The following is a 24,139-nucleotide window of genomic DNA, read 5'->3' as shown; positions in this document are numbered from 1 at the left end:
TCCCGACGGCTGAGCGTGTCTGCTACTACATTCCTCTTCCCTGGAATGTAGCGTGCCGACAGCTCTATTGAGTGTGCCTCGGCCCACTCGTGCACCTGCCGAGTCAACTGGTACAACGGGAGAGACACTAGGCCCCCTGTTTGTTGACGTAGGCCACTACCGTGGTGTTGTCGCACATCAACACCACTGAGTGTCCCATCAAGCGGTCCTGGAACTCTTGGAGAGCGAGGAACGCTGCCTTGAGTTCCAGTACATTGATGTGAAGGTGCTTGTCGTTCTCGTCCCACACTCCTGAAGTCAGCAACTCCTCCAGGTGTGCGCCCCATCCCTCGGTCGATGCGTCTGAGAACAGCTGCATGTATTAGGGCTTGTGCCTTGTATGATAAGGCGCCCTATGAGGTAATGTTAGACTAGCGATAATCTATACGCTAAGTCGGTTGGTATTGCACTTCCATATTCAATGGAGTGTCTGGGGGTTTTGTAGATCACTTACGAAGTCGGTATTATCTTTACGACGATGTGTTAAACTCATGGTTCGGTGAGGTTCTTGTAGAAAACACTAAGTATAAAAAAATTATATATTCTTCTGAAGTTTTACATGGTGAAGATCAGATATGATTGTACAAGTCTTCTAATAACGATAGCTTGATCGCTTCTGCCAATGATGATGGCTAATCCTATTCCTCTACATGATAAAGCTTAGGTAAAGAGGTACAGGTCTTCTAATGACGATAGCTAACTCTGTTCTCCTCGTCTACCATCTCTGTTACAAGTTATGAAGGAATAGACAGTAGTTCGAACATATGAACATACATACCAATGACATAGTTTCATACGAACACACAATCAAATGAGACACGCTACAGATCACGTAGGCCGTTTGAATCATAGGTCGGGGTAGTTGTCTCAAGCAGGGAGCTTGGACTGTTTCAAAACAAATGAATGACCACAGATGACGGCATGTCAACTTAGCCTACATACTTATTGTATACGTCATCTTTAGCGTCTCTAGTCTGATCACATTCCTGCAAGCAATCTGGTTGACCTCTTTAGTTTTAGACTTTTATATATAGGACTAACATTCCATATTTTTATTATGTAAACACTTACATCAGCTCGGTCAGCTACCAAAACCAAACCACTGAATATTACTCAAACTTGACTTGCATTTGACTTATAGGAGTGTGATACAGACATACGTGAATATATATATATATATAAGTAAATAAAAATTCATGGTGTACATGAATTGATTCAAGTAATAAAACTATAAAACAATGATATTGGTAAATAATAGTGATCACGTGATATATAATGATACAGCTTTTCACTTCATCTCTTTAAGATAACTTATGCTACAGAAAAATACTAATGTACTCTGATAATTGCATAGAATGAAGATTAACATGATAAAAATCATATTTTAACTGATAAAAAATTTCATATATGAATTGATAAAATTATTAATGTTTATGCTGATTGATTCGTTGATTTTTATGCTAAATGTTATATATCTGATTCATTAATCAATATACTAACTCATATATAACTGCAGATATTGGTATGATAAAAGGTAACAGATTGATTATAGGCTACCTGATTTGTTTATACATATGTACGTATATTGGATTCATATAATTATGATTAATATATGTGCACTTTAAATAGATTCCTATTGCGTACACGCAAAGATATATTTCGATTCTGTTATTTATGATCATTTATATATAGATTCCTAGTGCGTACACGCAAAAATATATTTCGATTCTGTTATTTATGATCAATTATATATAGGATAACATGATACTTATAATATATAGGATACATGACCGAGGTTATACTACTTCACTTTTAACTAGCGTTCGAACAACTTTTCGTCCATTACACAGTTCCAGACAACCACCTATAGCCAATTGAAACGGCCTTTTTCAATGGTTAAAACAAGGGGAAAATTTGCCTGCGGGGGGTCAACGTTCTATTTTTGCGCTCATACTTATTCTCTGCATCCTAAGCTACACGATTACGTTCGTCGATAAAAAAAAAAAACATCCCCAGCACGAGTCCTTCGCCAGCAAAGTAGAGTTGAATATCCTTCGGGTCGTAATTGTCGGAAGTATGTCCCTTTTGTAGTCGAATTCCGACAGCCGCTGGAGCGTTCCGCATGAAAACGAGATTAACGACGAGATACGGTGTCGGTCGAAGAAGTCCATGATGGTGCTTATTCCTTTCACATTGTAGGCGGTTGTTACTCGACTGCCGTCGTCCGCAGCGACGAACGATTTTTTCGAAGTTGCGATGTGAAATTCTCGTACTGCAGGATACTGTAACCAGGTTCCATTAATCAGCCTGCAAGTGAAATTATACTTGTCACAAGGGCAAAGTAAATTCAGACGACATCCAAATACAGTGGAGGGGAGAGAGCCATTTAGACCAGACTTAACCCACATGAATTCGCTGATATTTTGGAATTCAAAAGAGTCCGCTGTACAAACTTTTTTATCCATGGCATTAACAATGAGTGAACCTATCCAGGTCTATGATGACTTGTAAAAATATCCATAATTATAAAAAATAAATAGATATCATAGACATCATTACGAATCTCAAAGAAGATTCGATATTACTGGTAGTAAGTTACTAGACAAAGAAGTGGAAAACGGAGCTAACTGTAAGATTGCCAGGCAACATAAGAGTCAAAGAGAAGATTAATCATGATCCTATGTGCCCTAACAAAAGTTTCATATTCAATATTCTCGCGCGCATCTTCTGAGGTTAATTTTAAAAACTTTATTAATAGGTAGGAGATGCAACGAAAAAAACCCACTATGTAACTAATTTCTAAATAAACTTTGGGTTTTTCAAGAAATTGTGACATTTTCCCATGAATGTTTTACTTGAATTGTAATAGGCTAATGTTGCAAGTAAATATTTCACATATATATCTTGATACTTCTAAATGTCTATGAGGTTCAGAAAAATTAATTCATTTTGTTGTTATAGAAATTCTATTTGCTTATTTTGTAAGTGTTTACACATGTCCAGGGGGGGAGTGCGCAGAGGCACTCCTCTTAAGAGGTTCCTGTCGTCCAGCCACCAGGCTAGGTCCTGCCTCACCTCCGGTGTCAGTGACACTGGAAAGCTTGGGGGATCCGTCGCCTGTGACCAACTCTCCTTTAGTCTCCACTGAAGAGACCGCAGGTGAAGACGCCCGTGAGGGACTAACTTCTCGAGTGACGACAGGTGTCCGATCACGACTTGCCATCGCTGAGCTACCTGTTCCTGCCGAGACAGGAACTGGTTGGCTGCCTCCCTGAATCTGCTGATCCGCGAGTCTGCGGGGAAGACTCGCCCTCTAACCATCGATCAGCATACCCAGGTACTTCATCCTCTGCTTGGGCTCGAGATCGGACTTTTCGAAGTTCACAACGATCCCCAGATCGCGACAGAACTCGAGCAGTCGATCCCTGTCCTGTAGCAACTGCGAGCGGGAGCTCGCCAGGACTAACCAATCGTCGAGATACCTCATCAGACGTATCTCCCGTGCGAATGGGCCCAAGCAGACACCAGAGTGAACACTCGCGTGAACACCTGTGGGGCGGTTGAGAGACCGAAGCAAAGTGCCCTGAACTGGTACACCGTCCCGTCGAGGATGAAGCGGAGGTACTTTCTGGAGGACTGATGAATGGGTATTTGGAAATATGCATCCTTCAAGTCCACTGAAAGCATGAAATCGTTCTCCCTGGCGAACAAACCGGTTCAGAGGAGAGAGATCTATCACCGGGCGCCAGCCTCCCGTAGACTTTTCCACCAGGAAGAGTCGACTGTAAAAGCCCGGTGACTGATCCGTGACGATTTCTACAGCTCTCTTGCTCAGCATGGTCTTGATCTCCTGTCTCAATGCTACGTCCTTCGATGACCCTGGAACGTACGACTGCTGTTGGACCGGGTTGGAGGTGAGGGGTGGCCGCGATTCGAAGGGTAATAGATATCCCTCCCGAAGGACATCTACAATCCAGGTCTCGGCGCCGTAGCGCTGCCAAGTTGCCCAATGGCTGGCCAGGCACCCCCCCACTTCCGGCAGCAGGTGAGGGGGAACGCCGTCCCTAGCGTTTCCCCCCTTTCTTCGACTTCTTCCCAGAGCCTCCACGGGAGGAGGAGGGCTGGGAGGAGGGCTGGTTACGGCTCCCCTTTGTAGAAGTCGAAGAAGACAGAGTCTTTCTTTCCCCGGGGCTTCGACGCAGCTACTGTCTTAGCCACCGAGGAAGCGCTAGCCGAGCTCTTTGACTTGGCCGCAGTCCGAGGCTGCCCAGAAGCCTTCGAGACTGCCTGGTGAACCAGACGGTCACTGTCGTCAGTGCGCCGTCTGTCCACCGCAGCGTCCACCATCTCTCCTGGAAAGAGAGACGTGGAACTCCGTAAAGGTCCGTTGCGAAGTCCCAACGCCGCTTCACGCCCGGCCGCCCTGGAAACCCGAGTAAGGACAGCGTCCCTACGTCGGAGAACCAGGTTGGCCCACAGGTTCACCGTCTGGTGGGCAAGGAACGGAGATGGCTCTTCCCCCAGACTGGCAAAGTCTCCAATAAAGGCCGAGTCATCTTCGGGAGAAATTCCCCCGGAGTTGGCTGCGACCTTAGATACTGTGAGGGACCACAGATCTAACCAGGAGACGGCCTGGAAAGCTGCCATGGCAGTAGATTCCAGGCCCGAGTGCCTCTTGCTGCGAGAACCATAGGTTCTCGGACAGGAGCTGCTGCAGAGACACACCCGGAGTCAGCCTGGCTAACTCCGGGTTCACCTGTTTGGCGGCATCGGGTCCTCAGATGGCACGTAAAAACGCCGCTGTCGCAGCAGAGGAGGTGGAAGCAGCTTGCTCGACCTGCCAGACTTGAGAGAACCGTCTTGCCCGGAGACAAAGCGATTCTACCTGGTCCAGCACTGAGTCGGCAAGCTCGGAACGCGGCAAACCCACCGTCGGTCTGGGTTCCCTCTTCGGGCCCCAGAACGACTCGAGCCGGGACGTGGGCTCGGATGGTGGGAGCGGCGATCCTTCCGCGAGGTCGTTGTGCTGACGAATCAGCGCAATAACCTCGGCAAAGTTCCTCTGGATCTCAGGAGTGACTGCGTCCTGCGGAGTCGGACCATCCAGTCCCTCAAACAGGAGCATCTCCCGAGACCCTCCTCCCTCAAGGGGAGGAACACCGACAGACCCATCTCGGTCTTCTCCAACCACTTGTGCATACGACCTGGCTGGTCCGAGAACCGTGCCTGGTACGTAGGACGACGTGGTGGGATCCTGAGGGGCGCACCCCTCACGATCACTCCTCAATACCTCGCCCCTCCCGGTGTAACCCGAGGAGGTTGAAGGTATGGGAGAGGCAGACCTGACGCTCCCTCCTCGCTCGCTGGCAGAACCAGTGGGCTTGGAAGACTGCAGGCGATCGTCAACCCGCGGTGGCGATCGAGCTGCAGGCCTAGTCGAGCCGTCTCGCTGTGGAGAACGGCTGGACCGAGAACAGCGGCCCCGGTCTCGTGTGTCAGAGGAGCTGGTGCTGGTTGCCGTACCCGATCGCTCTCTGTGAGAGTGACGGTCAGGCGACCGGCGAGCTCCACTGTCACGGTGAGACCGGTGCGTATCCTCACGGCGCGTCACGTCGCTGGTACCAGCCGTGGCTGGCGCCGGCGAACGGGGGGACCTCTTCCCAGCCTCAGCCCGTGGCCGGTCATGGACCGTCACGTTCGCCCGGGTAGCCAGCTGCTCGCCGCGAGAGCGAGAGCTGGTCTGGTGAGAGTCGCGTGAGCGACTGTCACCAGTCTTCCGCTCCGTGCCGTGAACCTGACGCTGAGCTGGCTCAGAGGTCTGGTTCCTAGCTGCACGGTCGCTGGTAGGCGACCGTACACTCGGTACCTCTCGCGAACGAGAGGCCGAGACGGATCCTGCTGCCGTGGTCGAACCACTAACAGCAGGTGAGGAAGTGCCGGTATTAGCCGACACTCCTCTGGTCCCCGTAGTCTTCTTCCTTGCGGAAGAAGAGACGGGTCCTGCCCCCGAAGGAGCAGGGTGACCAGCGGAAGAACCCCCCGTCTCACCAGAGCGAGACGGGCCCTTAGAAGTTCCCGAAGGAGACTTCTTAGGGGGGGGGGAGGCGACCTTCTTCTTCTTAGGCGGGGGAGCCTTAGAAGAAGAAGGGGAAGAGGCGGCAGACGACGACGACGACGAAGAAGACGATGAAGACGACGACGACACCTTCCTCCTCTTCTTCTTCTTCTTCTTCTTCGTCAACCTCCTCAGGACCGATGTCAGATCTGTCATCCAGAGCGGAGCCGGGGCTGCTGTTGCCGAGGCAACAGGGCCCGGACGCACCTGTCCGAACAGATCAGCATCGGGAGCAGCGGTGCCAGGAACAGGAACAACGTCAGCAGGTGCAGGCATCACAGGAACAGCAGTGGAGACGGCAGGAGCAGGTACAGGAACGGCAGCAGTGGTCGGTAACGTCACGTCCGTGAACAGCGGCTGGGCAGGTACGGCAGGCTGTACAGGCGGTCCAGGTGGACGGACCAGCGGCACAGACCATGTGGTACTGGTGGGAGGTCCAGGGGCGAGCTCTTCGGGCACACGAAGTCCGGTCGCGGCAGCACGGCAAACCCAGGCGGCGGCATCACACTCCCCCGTGGTACGGCGACTGGCCCCTGCACCGATGTAGTTGGTGTGACAGAGACCGCGTGCGGGGTGTACACCAGGTGAGGAGGTGAAGCATAGCCAGGCGTTGTAAGGGTCGTGGTGGTGGTCGTAACCGTAGCATGCGTGACCGCCACAGAGCCAGCGAGATGGTAGAGCAGCCCCTGGACACTCGGCACGCCCTGCAGACCCAACGATGCCCACACCTGTCCGAGGTCGTCCTTCGCGGCAACCGCACCTGAGGAAGCAAAAGTCGGGTGATTAGCAGGATCCTCTACCCGCTCGCGCGAAGACGAACGGATAGAGGACCCAGAGTACAACTCGACATCGGGGTATCTAGCGCCCTCCTCCACACTCGACAGGTCGGGTGAGGAGAAGGACCTAGAAACCCCCCCCGAAGGGGGGGTTTCTAGGTCCTTCCCGAAGGGGAAGGCGCCAAACGTGGGAGCTGAGCGGGCGGCAGGAAAGAAGACGAAGTGTCCGTAACCAAAGGAGTCGCGGGAGAGCTTTCCGACGACTCCTTTGCAGGCCTTCGCTTCTTCCTGCCTTCGTACAAAGCCCACTGCGCCTCCGACCAATTAGAACATACTTCACAGGGCTCGGCTCGGGTGCATTCGCGCCCCCGACACCGAGCGCACAAAATATGTGGATCAATTTCCGGGAATGAGCGGAACTTTCCGCATTTACGCCCTTCGGTACCCGGGCATAATCTCCGGGGGGGTAGCGAGGCGTGGAGATTCCATTATTGATCAATTCACAATGAAGAAATAAGAGAGGAAATGATTGTACTTACAAATGATTCACACACAAACACAACCAAATACTCATGAAAGCAAACGACGAGAAGCGGGCAGAGAGCGTCGAACACACACGTCCACTCGCTGTGAGGCCGAAAGCAAAAGTGATTTGTTTACCTCCCAGTCGCGCGCGCGCGCCTGTCGGACAAGCAGTTAACTACCGAACCCCTTGTTCGAAAGCTTACGACCTATCCAGCTGCCGCTAGTACCTTCCTATTGTAAAAGGACCGAAGGTTTGTATGCCGTGTCGGAACAAAGGCTCGCTTAAAAAGGTAAGTCTTTATTACCCCCAAAAGGTTTTTTCCTCTAAGAACTGGTAGGTGTTCAGATGGGATGATGCTTCACAAAAGGACAACAACAACAAAAAGAAAATTTTCTCACAAAGTCCAAAGACCCTCTTATAGAAACCTTCCTATAGAAAGTACAAAAACAATAAATGGCATGCCTATCAAGGGCAGAGGTAAAGGAAGAGGTGGATGCCAATGGGAATGGTATGGTTGGGGGTTGACTTCAATGACACCACAGACCATTGAAGTTTTCCCCATGGGGACACAGCACTAATTTCAAACAGGGTGGAGTGGAAACAGTCTCACCCATCCCCCTCCTGTAAAGGGGTTCTTCCAAACCAGGCCTCTCTTTGGAATGTTACGTGTACATAGTCTCTGTTAATGGGAGCCATAGAGAAACATGCGGTTATTTGTCATCAAGCACATCTCTCCAAGTGTGCCCAAAAAGGATTCTTCTAAATGAAGAGTGATCCTAGACCTATCAACTTTGAGCAAGCGCACTGTTTGCCATATTTTCCGAATAGTAACTACCATTGTCCTAGTACGTTCAGTTGCTCTAAAGGGAACTTAGCTCTGACAGATACATACTGGCACATCCTTGTCGTCGTTCCCTTCCATCCCTTCCTAAGGCTATGGATAGGGACAGATATGTACAGGTTCAAAGCCAGCCCCTGTGGGCTAAACATTGCCCTAAGATTTGACAAACTTAGTAACGGTAGTTCTTCGAGAAATCAGAAAAATTACAGCTATAATAGCTCACCTAGAAAAATGGCCGATCCGGGGGCCCACAAGAAAAGTGTGTTTGAAAAACCTAAGAGCAAGTGGTCAACTGACTACAGTCAAAAGGTATTATGATAAATTAGAAAAATCCCACATCACATCCAGCAGACACTTTCAGTAGCTGGAACTATGTTGGGATACTTTTCATGGCTAGTTGTCTCTTCCTATCATACTCAAAACAGAATGAGGCAAGTACTCAGAAGGTGCCTTGCACAGCCCAGAGTTTCAAAAAGGCAATTAGAATGTATGATGGGCTTGTTGCAATTTGCAGTAATAATAGATCCAATACTTGGGGGGATACTTCGGCCTTGATCCTGAAAGGACTCTCTGGCGATACAGGTCACCCTGACTCCTCAGTCTGTATGAATGACAATACACACAGATTGGCTTGTTGACAGGCTGGGAGGATGTTGGAAGGAACGTCAGGTGGCAGGAGGCGTTCAGATACTCCAAGGAATTGTCATATAAATTTCCTGGGGCTGATGGCTGTCTTTTTGTAAATTCAAAACTCTAGGAGAGACACTTAGTTGGTTCTAGACAACATGACTGGATTGTCCTACTTTAAGAGGTCGGGATGATACCTCCTCTCAATATGGTGACGCTAGCCATCCTTCGATGGGGCAAGAAAGGAAGTGGTACTAGTTTGCAATTCACCTTAAGGGGTGTCTCAATGTAATAGTAGACTCCCTATCAAGGAAAATGACAGCCTCAAAGTGGAATTGGACAACCACTCTTTCAGAAAATAGCCAACATGCTTCCACAAATGGAAGTGGACATGTTCACCACATATCAGAATCATAAACTGCCTGACAATCAACAGAAAGAGATGCCTTCCTACAAGACTGGAACAAATGGAGGATGATATAACCTTTCCTCCATAGTTCCAGATTTCGAGGAAGTTGAGCAAACTCCTAACCTACTAGGAACAGCTTACTTAATAGCCTCAAACAGGCATTGGTTCCTATTACTTTAATAATGGGCGAAGAGATCATTCCAAAACTGTCCGTTGTTTTATCCCATTTTGTAGGAGGGAAAGTAGTTTCAAGGATCCTCCTTTCTGAGCCAAGACCTTCACGAGTGCATTTTATTAAATACTATTATCTATAACTTGAAAATTGTTTGCCCAACATTGCTAGGTGCCAAGTTCAAAAATTACTTACTTCATATATCTGGCAATACCAGCATGTATGGAAGATATATAGTTACATTGTATAAATACCGAGAGCCCAGTCAAAAATTATAGGGAAACAAATTTTTTAAGTTCTTATCCCTTTTGAAGACAAATGCCTTGTAGCTACAGCATTCATGGAATGCAAGGCAGCATTAACAGAATCGTTGATTTATGATTTCATGATTTTACCCTGGTATAGGAGTTGTCACTTCCCTTCTGCAGTCCTTTGCACTACAAAGATCCTCCCTAGAAGGGTTCCAGCTAGTTTTAGCAAACTGGGCTCTCATAGAGAAGGACAGTACATAAAGCAAATTGACAATCAATTTTATTGTCTTCTGGCCTGTCTTTCCTGGCCAAGAATGGGGCTCCTTTAAAAAGGGAATCTATTCAAAGTAAACGAGAATTAGTAGACATAACATTATGCCCAGTTCATGCAATTAAGGTTAACCTAGAGGTCATGGCAGACATCCCAAAAGGTCCATTTTTTATTTTTTCCCTACACTATAGCAATAGTTGCCACAAGCTAGAACAAATTTGACTAGTGCAGGACACTGTGTATCAGTAGGTGGCATGGATGTTCTTGACTCATAGGCGCTACAGTGGCAAACCACGGGTCTTCCCAACAGGCGAGTATGCTAATTATCGCTGGGGTGGATTTAACAATACTGCAACCGTACCCAGCATGCTTAGGTAAGTCACCACAGAACTTCACCCTGGAAAAATGTAAGTTTGCACTTAGTTTCTTGTTCTTTGTTGCTAAACCTAAAGTTATTGGCAATAAAGTATGGGACCTTGAAACTAGTGGTTTGACCCTGGACCAAAAATGTTTTTGGGTTGTTATGATTTGAATCTAAGAGCTTTTTGTCACCTGTCAATTTCTTTTTAAAGCTCTGTTTAGGACGAAACAGTGAACTACGCTATCAAAAAACAGGTTTTGATGTAGGAAAAACCTATTTTTGGTAGTCACTGTTGAGTCCTCAAAAATCTCCCACTTCCACGGCAAAGACATGGGTTTTGGGTATGGCATCGTCCTACATTGACCAACAGAAAGGAATGGCGTCTTGGTCAGATTTTGGTCGTATGTAAACAATATGATGGTTTATGCGCATAACACTTCTTCTTCTTCTTACGGCTTTGATGTAGTAGGAAAACTGGGTGTCAGCGTTCGCTTAGGATAATAGAAAGTGCCCTATTATCCTGAGTCCATTTATACTCTATCACGTGTTATAATGTTTCATTATGACACATACCCGGCCATAAGACAAGTTAAGAGAATTCTTTCCTATTAGTCTGGTTGCCATGGAGCTCTGGATAGACCATGGAAAGGGTACTCCTTTGTTGAGGACTCAACAGCGACCACCAAAATAGGTTTTTCCTACGTCAAAACCCATTTTTTTTATCGATATGGAATGGAATGGAATGGAAAATAAAATTTTGGCCAAAGGCCAAGCACTGGGACCTATGAGGTCCTTCAGTGCTATAATGAAAATTGAATAAGTTGTTCATATACAAAACAAACCTTCGGTCTTAACATTAGGATAAATACTCAGCGCCAGCTGGAAACCGGTAAAGTTTAAAATAATTGTGTACGCAAGGGACTATTGGCATCTGTGCTTGGTCACGAGACATGTGGAGCCACTCACATACCCCTCATTAACTTGTGACCCCATTAGTTATTTTCTTACCGCCTTTAAGAGAGGACATGCTTTGCTCCGTCCTTTTAAATCCAGTTTAGTTTGCCCCGTTGTTTTCAATTTGTTGTTTGGGATTCCCGGGTATGTGAACATGAAGCCTTCTCATGCTGCGAGTCTTCCTGGATATCACAATAAGCAGATAAACGCCCTGATATTTTCTTTGACAATTTCGACGTCGAGGTACTCATCGTGTAGTAAGTCGTAGGTGGTGCTCATTTCCCTGTGCATCGCCATCTTGTGTTCATTCCATATACGTGGGTAGAGAGGATGCAGGTGTGCGGTCGGCGTTAGGCTTATCAAGAACCAACCCAAGAAGGACAGTTGGTTTGACATATAATGTCGTGCTGCCATCCAGGGTCCCACGTGATGGATGTCCCTTTTATCCTGATATGCACTGAATGGTGGTCGCCTCGGATGCGTCGCCATTTGTCTATGAGAATAACATCAACAGCCTTGCACCTCTAGGGTGCTGGCTTCGCATTCGAGATGCTCAGTGACGTCATAAACATGGCGACCGCCATGACGTCACTTCACGCAGCTGCGGCCTACATGGAGACATGCTTCCCTTTTCATTTCGATATACAAGAGTACTTTACAACTATGCTTTCGGATTGGAGATTTTTAATGCACATTGTTTTTGAGAGAAATTACAAGCATTAGGAGATAAAAGTCACATAATGGAAAAGACAAGTCTTTCCTCTGTATCCTTCCGCTTAGGCATTAACAAGCTTAGGTGACTGGCTTTGATGCCAGTGTGTTCTCCTGCCAATCCTGGAAGAATAGGGACTTCTTAGCTGATCCTAGTGCCAAGAGGAGAAGTTTCTTCTCCATCTTCGAGCCAGGATTGTTACATCTCTATTATATGAAAGCACAAGAAGTAGTTGTAATTGTCGAACAAGTAAATGTTGGAAAGTTAGTCTAGTGTGGCTGCTGTGAAAAGTTGGAAAAGGCTAGAATCAGGGACTTCGTGACTGATCCTCGTGCCAAGAGGAGAATAATTTCTTCTTCATCTTTGAGCCAGGACTGTCACATCCTTGTAAAGTAGAAATGCCACAGAAGGTTGGGTCTCTTGAGCTTGGCTGCAAGAGTACCATAAACAGCCTCTTGCTTCCATCAAGCATGGTGACGTCATAGCCAAAACCTCTTGCAAAATGGTCGGATGGCCATGACGCATGCAAATAGATACCTTCTCAAATCCTACTGACTATTGGAGATCGAGCCATCAGTGGCCATTAATGCTCAAAGATGCCACGGCCGTATGGTCGGACGGTCATGACCCACCCGGACGTTTGTCAGAGGGTAGGAGTGAGTTAACGTCTCCTGTGGCTGAACACAGTGTGTTAGAACTGGAGGGAAGAGAAAACCAAGGGTTTCTGGCTTCGTATGCAGAGGTGATTGATTTGATTAGTCAATTCAATAACCTTTCGGGAGCACGGAGACACCTGCCAGTATGCTTCCCCTCGGTGATTGACATGGTGTTTGGTTTGAAAAAGGATGCAAAAGTGTATGAATTACCTTGTTCTAGTCATGTAGAGTCCGTTTTACGACACGTAAAATGCACGGATTGATGGAAGTACTATATGGATACCTCTTAGTAATCGTATGCAGCCTGAATGGTGGGAATTAGCATACTTTGGGTTGACTCTAGAAAATTTCAAACCTTTACAGGTAAGGAGAATTCCCATGTTTTATATACTTGTTGGTATAAGCTGGTTTCTTCCTATAAGAATATTGACCAAACGCTTCGATCTTACACAAGTAGTTAAAGTTAATTGAAAGCTTGGTTCCTTCGAAAGTACTGTAGAACCAATCTTCTTAATGAAATCGCGTGGAAACTCAAGTCGAAAGGAAGAGCTGAACGTCTTTCTTTCGCCACTTAAGGTAGCCAAGCCTAAGTAGGGCACTTGTAACCTAAGGTGCTATAGCCAGGATAATTGGGTCATACCTTTTAGCTTAACTATGTCAACTTAGCCTAACAGTGGGTTGATGACTTAACATGGTCTGGCTGCTTAAACATGCCTCTACTATCTTAGGTTGGGCGAATTAGTAAGGTTATTAGTATAGCCGAGCATAGACTAGTGCCTAGGCTACCCATTCGAAACACTTTTACCACCTCAGCCTAGAAGGTTGTGGTTGTAACCTAGCATGGATAGCCCAAACTTTCTTGAATGGCTTTACCCTAATCTAATTCATTTAGTTTCTAGATTGAGCTAGTTTATACTAGCCTAGCCTAGTTAAGAGTACATCTGGGATGGACTTAACCTACCCTAAGTGATGGAGGAGTTAGCCTAGCCTAATTGGAAGAGTTAACATAGCCTAACCTAACCAAACCAGGGTCCTAGCCTAATTGGAAGTGTTAACATAGCTTAACCTAACCTAACCAAACCAGGGTCCTAGCCTAATTGGAAGGGTTAACATAGCCTAACCTAACCAGGCCAGGGTCAACCTGGTCTTGCCAACTTAAAATAAGTAAGTCAATTGTTAATTGACTATACCTACTTAGACTAGTCCAAGTGGCTGTTGGCTAGGTTAACCTGGTATCTGCAAATTGGTCTCTTCCATACTGGTCTGCTTTCTATATTGAAGTCATGAACCTAACATAGAGGGTTCGAGCTTAAGTTGGCTAGAGCAAGGCATTAGAACCTCATCATATTGGGAAGGGGAAAGTGGGGAGTTTCCATTCTTCAAGAGTGAGATGGGGTGAAGTGACGTTGGGTACAATTATGGGCTAGGTTACTCGAGAATAGCACCATGATGGTTTCTGGCAATATAGGATTTCCCTTTGGAGGAGCATATTGAACATATGCCTGTATATTGTAACAGGTCACCGCATAAGGTGTTTCGTGGTTGGCATCTTAGTTTTTACAAAAACACTGAGCTGTTTAATAGCTCTCCTAGGGCTGAGGGCTGGCCTGAAGGATTTGATATTTTTTACGTGGCTAGGAACCAATTGGTCACATAGCAACTGGACTTGCAGCTTATTGTGGGATCCGAACCGCACTATATCGATAACTTATTTTCTATCACCAGAAATAAGTTTCTCTGATTCCGTGTTGGCTGAGATGGGAGTAGGACCTCGGACCACCGGTTTGGCAGATAAGTGCACAAACCACTTGTCCAGAGGGGAACTCGTATAATGGAAAAAACCATGTAAGAGCTGTCTCGGGTTTCACCCTTCAAGGGGCCCGAGGATTCCATTTGCGATACTGGGAACAACCTGGAGGTTACACAAACTCTAGGTTCTACCTGTTCCGCCATGTCCCGAACAGAAGGATGGGTTCCAGTAATTAAGGAGGACCCAGGATGAGTGACTGATAAAAGTTTATCGTAGCACAATCATCGTTACCTGGTTCGTGTAGGGAAGAGGCACCACCGATAGTTAGAATTAATATCTCAAGGTCTGGAGGTTGACCAATATCCCTTTTCGAACTAATAGTTCTAAGTTTTTGGGTGTAGAGTGTCACCTCAGACGTAACACGACTCCAAAGGTTGTTAGCTCACATATACAGAATGACTCTTTGGCCATGACTGCCTGTATAGAGGAGGTTTCTGTCCATTAAAGGCATTCGGTCAGTAGGCAATGATCTGGTGGAGAGGTTATCAGAACAGAGGGAAGTATCTCTGTAATTACATGTATGGTGATATACATTAGATTGGTGATTGGGCATGTGAATATCGCTTCACACTGAGTAATCTTCAGATGAATCAGGAGCAGTGAACTGGATGGGGCACATAAGAACTCCGATCTGATAATTGAAAACATACTCTGTATCAGAGTAGACTTGACGGACTACCACCAGGCCCATACATCAGTCACGTTACAGGAAACTGATCGTGGATGGGGGTCCTCCTATGACCTTGGTAGAATGGGAGTACTCAATAACCAGGGTTTTGACATAGAGTCAAAAGTAGTTAGGAACATCAGTTCCAATTTGCCCCAGAATCTGGGATAATGAGTCAATGCAGCACAGGTCATGATGACAGATACATTTCTTAGTCATGCTCAGTACGGTGTGAGTATGTGTGAGAGACCTTCAGCAGGGCTGGCTTTTACTTGTCAAAGTACTCTGTGGTTATAGAAAGGACTATGTCACCTAGAACATAAAGGTGGTAGACGAAAGGGAACAGGCCAGAGGCGATCGGTCAAGCCTGCTCCTTGTTTGTCAAGTTGTACCAATGAGGTTATACAGAAGAGAAGGTCATCAGAGGAATATGGGCCTTCTGGCATTTAAGAACATATCTGTTAAAATGATCGTGACAGTTGGTCTGTGACTGTATCGAAGATCAAAATAGAGCAATGTTAAGGAGGTGTCTGTCTGTTCATTGAAATTTGAGAGTGGGTTCTTTGTTATGAAAACCCACTTTCAATTTCCTGTACATATGTAAGGTTGCCCAGAGGTCCTTGGACTCAATTTCCTTGGGTCATTTGGTGGCTGCTCAACAAATGGTGTAACTCATCCAGTACCCCTGGCGGGTTAGTTGGTATTTTGTCTAAGATGATGATATGAATGTGAAATGGAGGAGTTAACTGGCCTCTTTCCTTTTCAAATTTCTGTCTCCTTCTTTACTTAGGGTAGTAAGAAGAGAGTACCATCATAAGCTGGAAAGGACAAGGTACAGGTGAGTGAAGTGGCCATACTGTTAGGGTTAGTATCAGTAAGATACCTATTAGTAGCAGGACATTCCTCTCTTTACCAAGGGGGAGAGGAATGATAACAAATCTACACGAGTGGATGAATTGGTTTGTTAGGAGAACAGATCTTCTTATCTCCCTCGGACGCAATGAACTATGACATTGTGTAAAACCCAGAAGTCTGACTCTATGATATTCATATATGTCTTAGATTCGGTCCCAGTTGGTTAATAGTACTTAGCTCCCACCAAGAGTAAGTCTATCCTAATGTTAAGACCGTAGGTTTGTTTTGTATTTGAACAAATGACAAATTTGTAACTAATTTGTATTTTTCATAACTTACAAACCTGAGGTCTTAACATACAAAAGGCCCACCTCTAACCACCCCTCTATCAACTAACCTGGGTTGGAAGAATAACTAACAGGGTCACGAGTTAATGAGGGGTATGTGAGTGACTCCACATGTCTCGTGACCAAGCACAGATGCCAATAGTCCCTTGCATACACAATTATTTTAAACATTACCGGTTTCCAGCTGGCGCTGAATATTTATCCAATGTTAAGACTTCAGGTTTGTAAGTTATGAAAAATACAAATTGGTTAAAAATTTGTCATGTTTTAAAGGTGTAACAGGAGGAAAACCTTGCAATTGCATTATGAAACATTATAGTTAGGAGAGGGTGGAAAGTAAAAGCTTATCAGTTTATTACTGTCATATTTGGACATTGTAAGAAATTTGTTGGAAGATTAATGTGCCCATAAAGATCAATTATTGCCATATGTAATGACATGTGTTCTTTGATTTAGTGAAACTCAAGTTACCATTATTCAACTGCATCTGTGAATTCGTGAGAATGAATTATTTTAGTTATTCATTCATGTTTTATTTTTTTGTTTTATTCCATATATTTATAGTTAATAGATATACTTGGTAGTGTGAGTAATTTATATAATATTGATATTTCAGAGGCATTGTTATGGGTTTAGGTCGAATGCCTGTGGTCAATAGTATTGTAAGAATACCTCCAGATATGTGGACGTTAGGTTGGACACCTCAGTTCACAGGTGATCATGGTACAAATTTACCTCCAATTCCAGTGGAACTTCTTCAAGAGACTGATGTTCTTAAGCAGTTCATATTCAGGTCAGATATTGAGTTTCTTCTGTATTTCTGTACATGGTTAAACCATTTTGTTTCATTATTTTGAAAGGTTTCCTGCTATGTTTTTCTCAAGTCATACTTTGATACATACATTCATAAGAACATGAATAAAATTTTGAAGGATAGAGCAGTTGACAGGGCTTTATGTGTTTTTAAAGTCAAAGTACAGTACGTATTGTTGTTATAGCATTTGTGTGAGGTACATGATTATGTGTACAAAGTTTTTAAATATTTTCTATGACCTACTTTTCTCAGGATGGAGCTCTTTGGTTGGATTGGTCGACAACAGTTTGAAGAAACATGGATGGCACTTTTGTCTGTTTTAAATGCTACACCAAATGAAAATACTCCATCTGCAGAACTTCCATTTATCAATTTGGTAATCTATTTAAATTGTATATAGTTTCTGTAACCTTTGGATAAAAGAACAAATCTCACTTTAGATCATTTGCTAAGTTACTGATGAAACAATTTCATTAGCACCAGTAAACCGTGAACAACTCAGTATTTCAGAAGTTTTTTCAAAATTATTATCAAAAAGTAGAATTTCATTGCTTTATGGTGTCTATTTCATGCTTAAATATGATTAACGCTTGTGGTGGCGTTACACTTTGCTACAAATATAGAGCATTAGTTCCTAATTAATCAAATATTATTGTTTCTTGTATATTATTAGTATTAATTTAGTCATAGATTTTATCATACAGATAGGTAAACTTTTCATTGGACACAACATAAAGTGGTGCAGTGATTGCAGTTTCAATATAGTATGTGAAAAGGTTCGTCCCTGTTAATCTTAATACAAAAACAAATTTTTCATAAAAACCAATTCATCGTAAGATGCTTTTGGTCTGTGCAGAACTCATTCCAGTAGCGCCATTTTCATGAAAACAATGCTTCTTCTCTATTCATCAGACCCCTTTCACAGATCAGGTCTACTCTCATCCTCTTGTATCTATCTGGAAATCAAGTGAATGAAGGAGTGCTTGTCAACAAACTAACTGAGATTTCCGAGTTGTTATTTAGGAGAGATAAAAAGAGAGCGCTCTCCAGATGTAACTATTCTACTATCCTGGTAGCAGCGTAGTTTCAAGTGTCCCTTGAGGGAGATTTGCATGGAAGTCGGGTATTCCAGATTGTCTTCAGATGTCCAGTAAAGTGAAGCAATGGTTTGCATTCAGCTGAGGATTGGGATCATACAAGTAATCACCTCAACAGCAGGTTAACATGCTTACTGAATTTTCGAAGGTTGTAGAGAGAAGAAAAATTAAGAGGAAGGTGTAGAAGCCTATCTTTCTTGTACTGTGACAGTGTGATATTTCAAGACCACCAACTTATAGATTTGTGGAACCTCATGGGCCTCAATCTTGTGCTGTGATATTTCTCATGATATTTACAGTTTGTTCCTCAAGACTGGGGGGCTAGCGACTAGTTTTGACTCGCATGCTCAGAAACAGCCCGGAGGGGGGAGGGACATGATCTTTGTAACAGCTGGGGCATAGAAGGGAGTCACTTTCAAACTTAAGAGGGGGAGCCAGAATAAAATATAGTGGATAAAATAGGGCACAACTTAAATATTCATAGAATTCTCTATCCCTGTTCAAACAAGGCTCTAAAACAAAGATAAACGTTAAGAAAATTGTTTCCTAGTAACATCCTGGGAAAATAAGCAAAAAAAAAAATACACAAATCTCTACACCTAAGGTAGCATTACTAAGAACTTAAAGAAACAAAGGTGAGGTACTTACTAAAATTTTATATGGAAGGAGACAGATGAAAGTTAGTTTCCTCGAGGTTAGGAGTATTTAGAGGCAATTTTAGATACTGCTGCTAAGATTTTTACTTTACAGCCACATTATATAATGAGCCTGTATGAGTGGCAGTAGGAGGCTATCTAGACAGGGGACATATGCACATTCTAGGATAATAAAGTGACTGAAATGAGTTGTACACAAAGTAATGCACTGTATGAGTAATGGGTTGCAATGAACAACTCTGTTGTGTTGTTATTGCTTCTTGAGATCTTTATTTAGCAAGGGAAGTTACAGAAAAGACTAGGTGTAATTGCCAAGTTGTGGTTTACAGAAAAAAATGTTTAAAATGGTTGATATTTGCTCATGGTATTGTTAGTTTGTGAAAGTGGGGAGAAGCAGTGACAACAGTTAATTAACCAATGTGAACATGTAACCCTTGAGCTCAATTAAAATCAGTCTGGTTTACTTGTCATAAATTTATCTTTATTGCAGAGTTTATCACTTGCTGTACGAGGTATTACTGCACTGTTGATTCAGACTCTTCTTTTGCCAATGCCGGGTAATCCTCACAGTGGACATTTGCTTTGTCTTCCAAGGGATAAACCACCTCATTATCTCACATCAAAGTAAGTTGATTGGCTTTTGTTGCGTATGTGTTACATCGGTTCCAACTTGTATTACTTTTTAACAGATAACTCTAAGTATATCAAAATGAATCATAAAAAAATCTAAATAGTATTTATTATAGCATATATACAATTGATCTCTGACAAAATTTGTTGTTTGGAAATTTACCAATTTTGTTCATAACATTTTCCTTAGCTTATTCCTTAGATCCAAACTGATGTGATCATTCAAACTGCAAACCTGTAATTTCATGCATTGGTGCCTTTCGGCAATTATGGATGAGACACTTCTGTAGAATTACTTGGCTCTTCATAGTTTGCCAACTCTGGTTTCCTACCATTGGTTTGTATTTTGCATAATTGTGATGAACATGCCACTGTCCTTAGACATGATATTGATAGTAGTTTTTCAAGTGTTTGTTCTCATGGTGATCAGATTTTCTAGATGGAGACTTATCTTTCATGCTCCTTCTAATCTGGTAGCCCATAGTCCTCCTCTACGGAATCCAAGTATGTAACGTTGACTTAGGATGAAGGGTTCAGTAAATATGCCCAGGCTTTTCCAAAGTTGTAATGATATCAGTTCAGATTAGTCTTACATCAGGGTAGAATTCTTGGGGGCATGACTGCTTTTGATTTACTTGGGAGTTGCCTTCCTGTTCCTTCAATTCATTGTGACCATTTTAAATTATGAATGACACAGAATTTTAAACAAGTTCCATGGAGTTAAAGTTATACTCTCTGTGAAAATATCTGGGTTGAGGGATCCAGTGTCCTAGACCAGCTAATACTCATATTTATTTTAGTGTAAAACTCGACAAATTTTAGCCGAATCTCAATTAAACAATTTAGCAACCACAGGTCTTTACTTACATGGAATTGTTGTAAAGAAAATAGCATCATTTGCATATGTAGAATGGAAATACAGATAGGAGAATGTACAAGAAAAGATTTTAAGTATGAACAGTACCTAGCAGACAGGTAACACAGTGTTATGTCTGTCATGTGCTGAAAAGAAAAAAGCATACAGTGAAAAGTGAATATTTAAGTATTATCAGATATTCAGTATTTTCTTTGCACAATAAATCTTAGATAGATAGCAAAGTATGTGACTGACTCGTCAGTCATGTCCTTGTTTTACTAAATTGTAGTTTCATACTCCACTGACGTATATACCACTTGTTGATTCCTTACATTTTTACATGAAAGTTTGAAATGGCTTCATATTGTATAAGGGATAATCAAATAAATGGAACAGTTGAATTGTATGCTCTCTGTGCTGTTATTTTCAAGGCTGACAAGTAAAGCATATAGCATGTATTCAAACTAAATTTTAATTCAGAATGGAAATAATTGTATTATATATTTATTATATATTGTGACTCGAGAAGTGTTCTTCAGTCACTGGAGTCTTATAACTCTTTAAACCCTCTGATTTGAGATACATACATATATTTATTGAAATGGGTGCTTTTAGTGAAAAGAAGAAGGAAAGAAGTAAATTAAGTAAATTTCTGTTGGGTGCCTTCCCATGTTGGGGTGGTAGGGAATGAGAGAGCTGACCAACTTGCAAAGTCGGCAGTCAGCTCCCGAGAACCCTCAAGATGCCTACTGCCATATCTGGATTTATATCTTCTAGTAGGTCAGCGAATTAAAAAATGTTGTCAGTCCCAATGGGAGGATATTTTAATTAATCAAAAAACAAAAAATGCAGAGTATCATGTCATCAGTGTCTCCTTGATCATATCCCTATATGCCAAGGAGACAGGAAACGGTGTTGTGTAGATTGAGGATTGGACATACAAGACTCACTCATGGGTTCTTGATGTCCCATGAAAATCCTCCATTTTGCGGTGACTGTACTTTCTCCTTGACTGCAAGACATTTGCTGGTCGAATGTCCCAGACTTGGGAATTTTAGACTGGTGCCTGTCCTGGGGGCATGATGGAGATGGTAATTTTACTTTAGCTACAATTCTTGGAAAGGATTGTAATATAGAGCAGTTATATATCTTTTATGTGGGAGGCAGGCCTCCTCAACAAAATTTAGATTATGTGTAAAAAGTATATCTAAGAAAGAATTAATATATAAGTGTTCCCCCATATTCACGGGGATGTGTACCAGACTCCCCCGCGAATAGCTAGAACTCCTTTCTAAAAATGCTTATATCTGCCTATCTTGAAAGTTCAAATACCAAATGTATACTTAAAGCATCATCCTACATCAAATATACCATTGAATTGGTATTATTAATATCATTTCGAAGTCATCTTAAACATTTTACCATTAGACATATATAAACAGCTAATAACAGAGAGACAACACTTTCTTCCCCTCCCATAAATACATATCTTTTCCAGAGAAGAGGGAAAGAGGGACCGAACAATTATGTTTGTCTGTCTATCAATTCTTTTGCAGAGAGAGAGAGAGAGAGAGAGAGAGAGAGAGAGAGAGAGAGAGAGAGAGAGAGAGAGAGAGAGAGAGAGAGAGAGAGAGCTAAAAGAAGGAAGAAATAGAAACACCAAATGTATACCTTATGTAACATCCTACATCAAATTTACCTTAAATTATTATCATATTACTATATTAGTCTTAGAAATTGTATTAATATAATTTCAAAGTAATCCTAAACATTAGTACCCTCAAAGGTATATAGGTTGTTTCTCTCTCTCTCTCTCTCTCTCTCTCTCTCTCTCTCTCTCGTCCCTCCTCTCTCCTCTCTCTCTCGGTGCTCTCCTCGTCTCTCTCTCTCTCTCTCTCTCTGAACTGACGGTAAATATCAATAGTAAGGGTCCGTGACACAATGAAAATTTTAATATTTTTCCAATGAGAAAGAAATTGTTGAACCATGAAACTACTCCTCTCTCTCTCTCTCTCTCTCTCTCTCTCTCTCTCTCTCTCTCTCTCTCTCTCTCTCTCAAGGAGGAGTTTAAAGTTGATATAAACGTACATACATACTACTTCTAACACTTGCAGCCAAGAGAGAGTTACCACTATGACTTATGTATCTTAGAGAGAGAGAGAGAGAGAGAGAGAGAGAGAGAGAGAGAGAGAGAGAGAGAGAGAGGGGGGGGGGGGGAGTTACAGTATTAAAAGTGAAATGGAAAGATTATTATATTGAAAATACTCCCATGAATTTTGTAATTGCAGTTATAGTATTATTATTATACATATTATAGTATTATTATTGGAAAATATTAGTAATAAACTTATTTCATACATGAACCATAAAAAGGATCTCATTTCAGTAAAAGAGAGAGAGAGAGAGAGAGAGAGAGAGAATTACATGAACACTTGGTGGCAACAACACAACAGCTCCTCCCCCTCCGGTCCCATTTCTTGATATATTTGACAGCTTTAGTCCCCGGAGTTAGAGAGAGAAGACTGGGATTTCCTTCATTCTTACATAATTTTTAAAATTTATAAACTAAAATCTTACTAATTCGCTATAGTATTTTCTTTAATGAATTGAAATTATTGCTGTATACATTAATATTAATATTTGAAAAATCTTAATAATTCACTATAGTATTTTCTTTAAGGGGGCCGGCCGGCTAATGTCCTTTTTTAAGGACAGGACTTTGATATTCATACCACTTAATAAGGTGACTTGGGACATCTCCAAACCGCATATGATTTGCGCCTCTGACCTTCGGTTTTGTGACGCCAGGGCGATTTATCCCGAAAATAACCATTTTTCAAATTCTATCTCCTCCCTTGATATTTAATATTAAGACCTGGGATTACTACCATATATAGACCTGATGTAGACCTCCAATCGAATGGAGAGTTTTTTTTCTAAAAGTCATTTTTTTGCTAGATATGAATTTTTCAATATGGTCAAAAAATAAACCCTATAAATCAGGAGAAAAAAATTTATAAAAAAATACGAAACAAAAATTGGAAAAAAGGGCTCTATTTGATTGTTCTATAATTTCTTTCTGAGTTATATACCAAATTCCAATGTTATAGCTTTAAAACTAAGTGAGAAGATAGATTTTGAAGGTCAATAAGTATAGTTTTGAGATACGGGCGTTCAAAGTTTTCCTTCGTATTTCTATAAAGACAATATTAATAAATAATGATTATTATGAATGTATATTTGTTTTTTGTGTATTAATAAACCAAAACTATTTTATCTATCATAATTTAATCATAAATGATGATCCCTTTGCTCATATATCGCAGCCTGGGGCACTGCTTGAGGCAAGATGGGGCACTCCTTCCTACGCAATTCTCTCTCTCCCCTTCACTAGCTCTGCTTATTACAGCGAATTTTCTTCTTCTGTGTATTAGCGAGATGTTTTCCTTGTATTTTCCTCTTTGGCATGATGAAATTCTTGCCCGAAACAAAGATAAACAAACGTAATTGCAAGAGAATGTCAAAAGACAATTTAATAAATCATGATTATTATGAATTTCATATTCCATTTTGGGTATTAAAAAACCAAAACTTTGTTATTTATCATAAATGAAGATCTCTTTGCTCAAAGATCGTAGCCTTAGGCACAGTGTGACGTGTGCTGTCAAGCAAGACGGGGGCGTTACTAAGCAACCCT

General features: G+C 42.7%; 1 protein-coding gene across 1 annotated transcript in view; it reads left to right on the top strand.

Moving 5' to 3' along the window:
* The window catches only part of LOC135208790 (huntingtin-like), a gene marked incomplete at its 5' end in the record, with an annotated part of 92,131 nt that overhangs the window by 37,475 nt on the left and 30,517 nt on the right, over positions 1-24,139 (top strand). Inside the window, 3 exon segments of the mRNA XM_064241313.1 lie at positions 17,006-17,182; positions 17,456-17,579; positions 19,447-19,580. Of these exon segments, the coding sequence (XP_064097383.1) occupies positions 17,006-17,182; positions 17,456-17,579; positions 19,447-19,580 (435 nt within the window).

Source organism: Macrobrachium nipponense, chromosome 35 (assembly GCF_015104395.2).
Source record: "Macrobrachium nipponense isolate FS-2020 chromosome 35, ASM1510439v2, whole genome shotgun sequence".
NCBI classification, from domain to species: Eukaryota; Metazoa; Arthropoda; class Malacostraca; order Decapoda; family Palaemonidae; genus Macrobrachium; species Macrobrachium nipponense.
The sequence above is the reverse complement of the archived record's forward strand: the minus strand, read 5'-3'. Positions and strand labels throughout refer to the sequence as shown.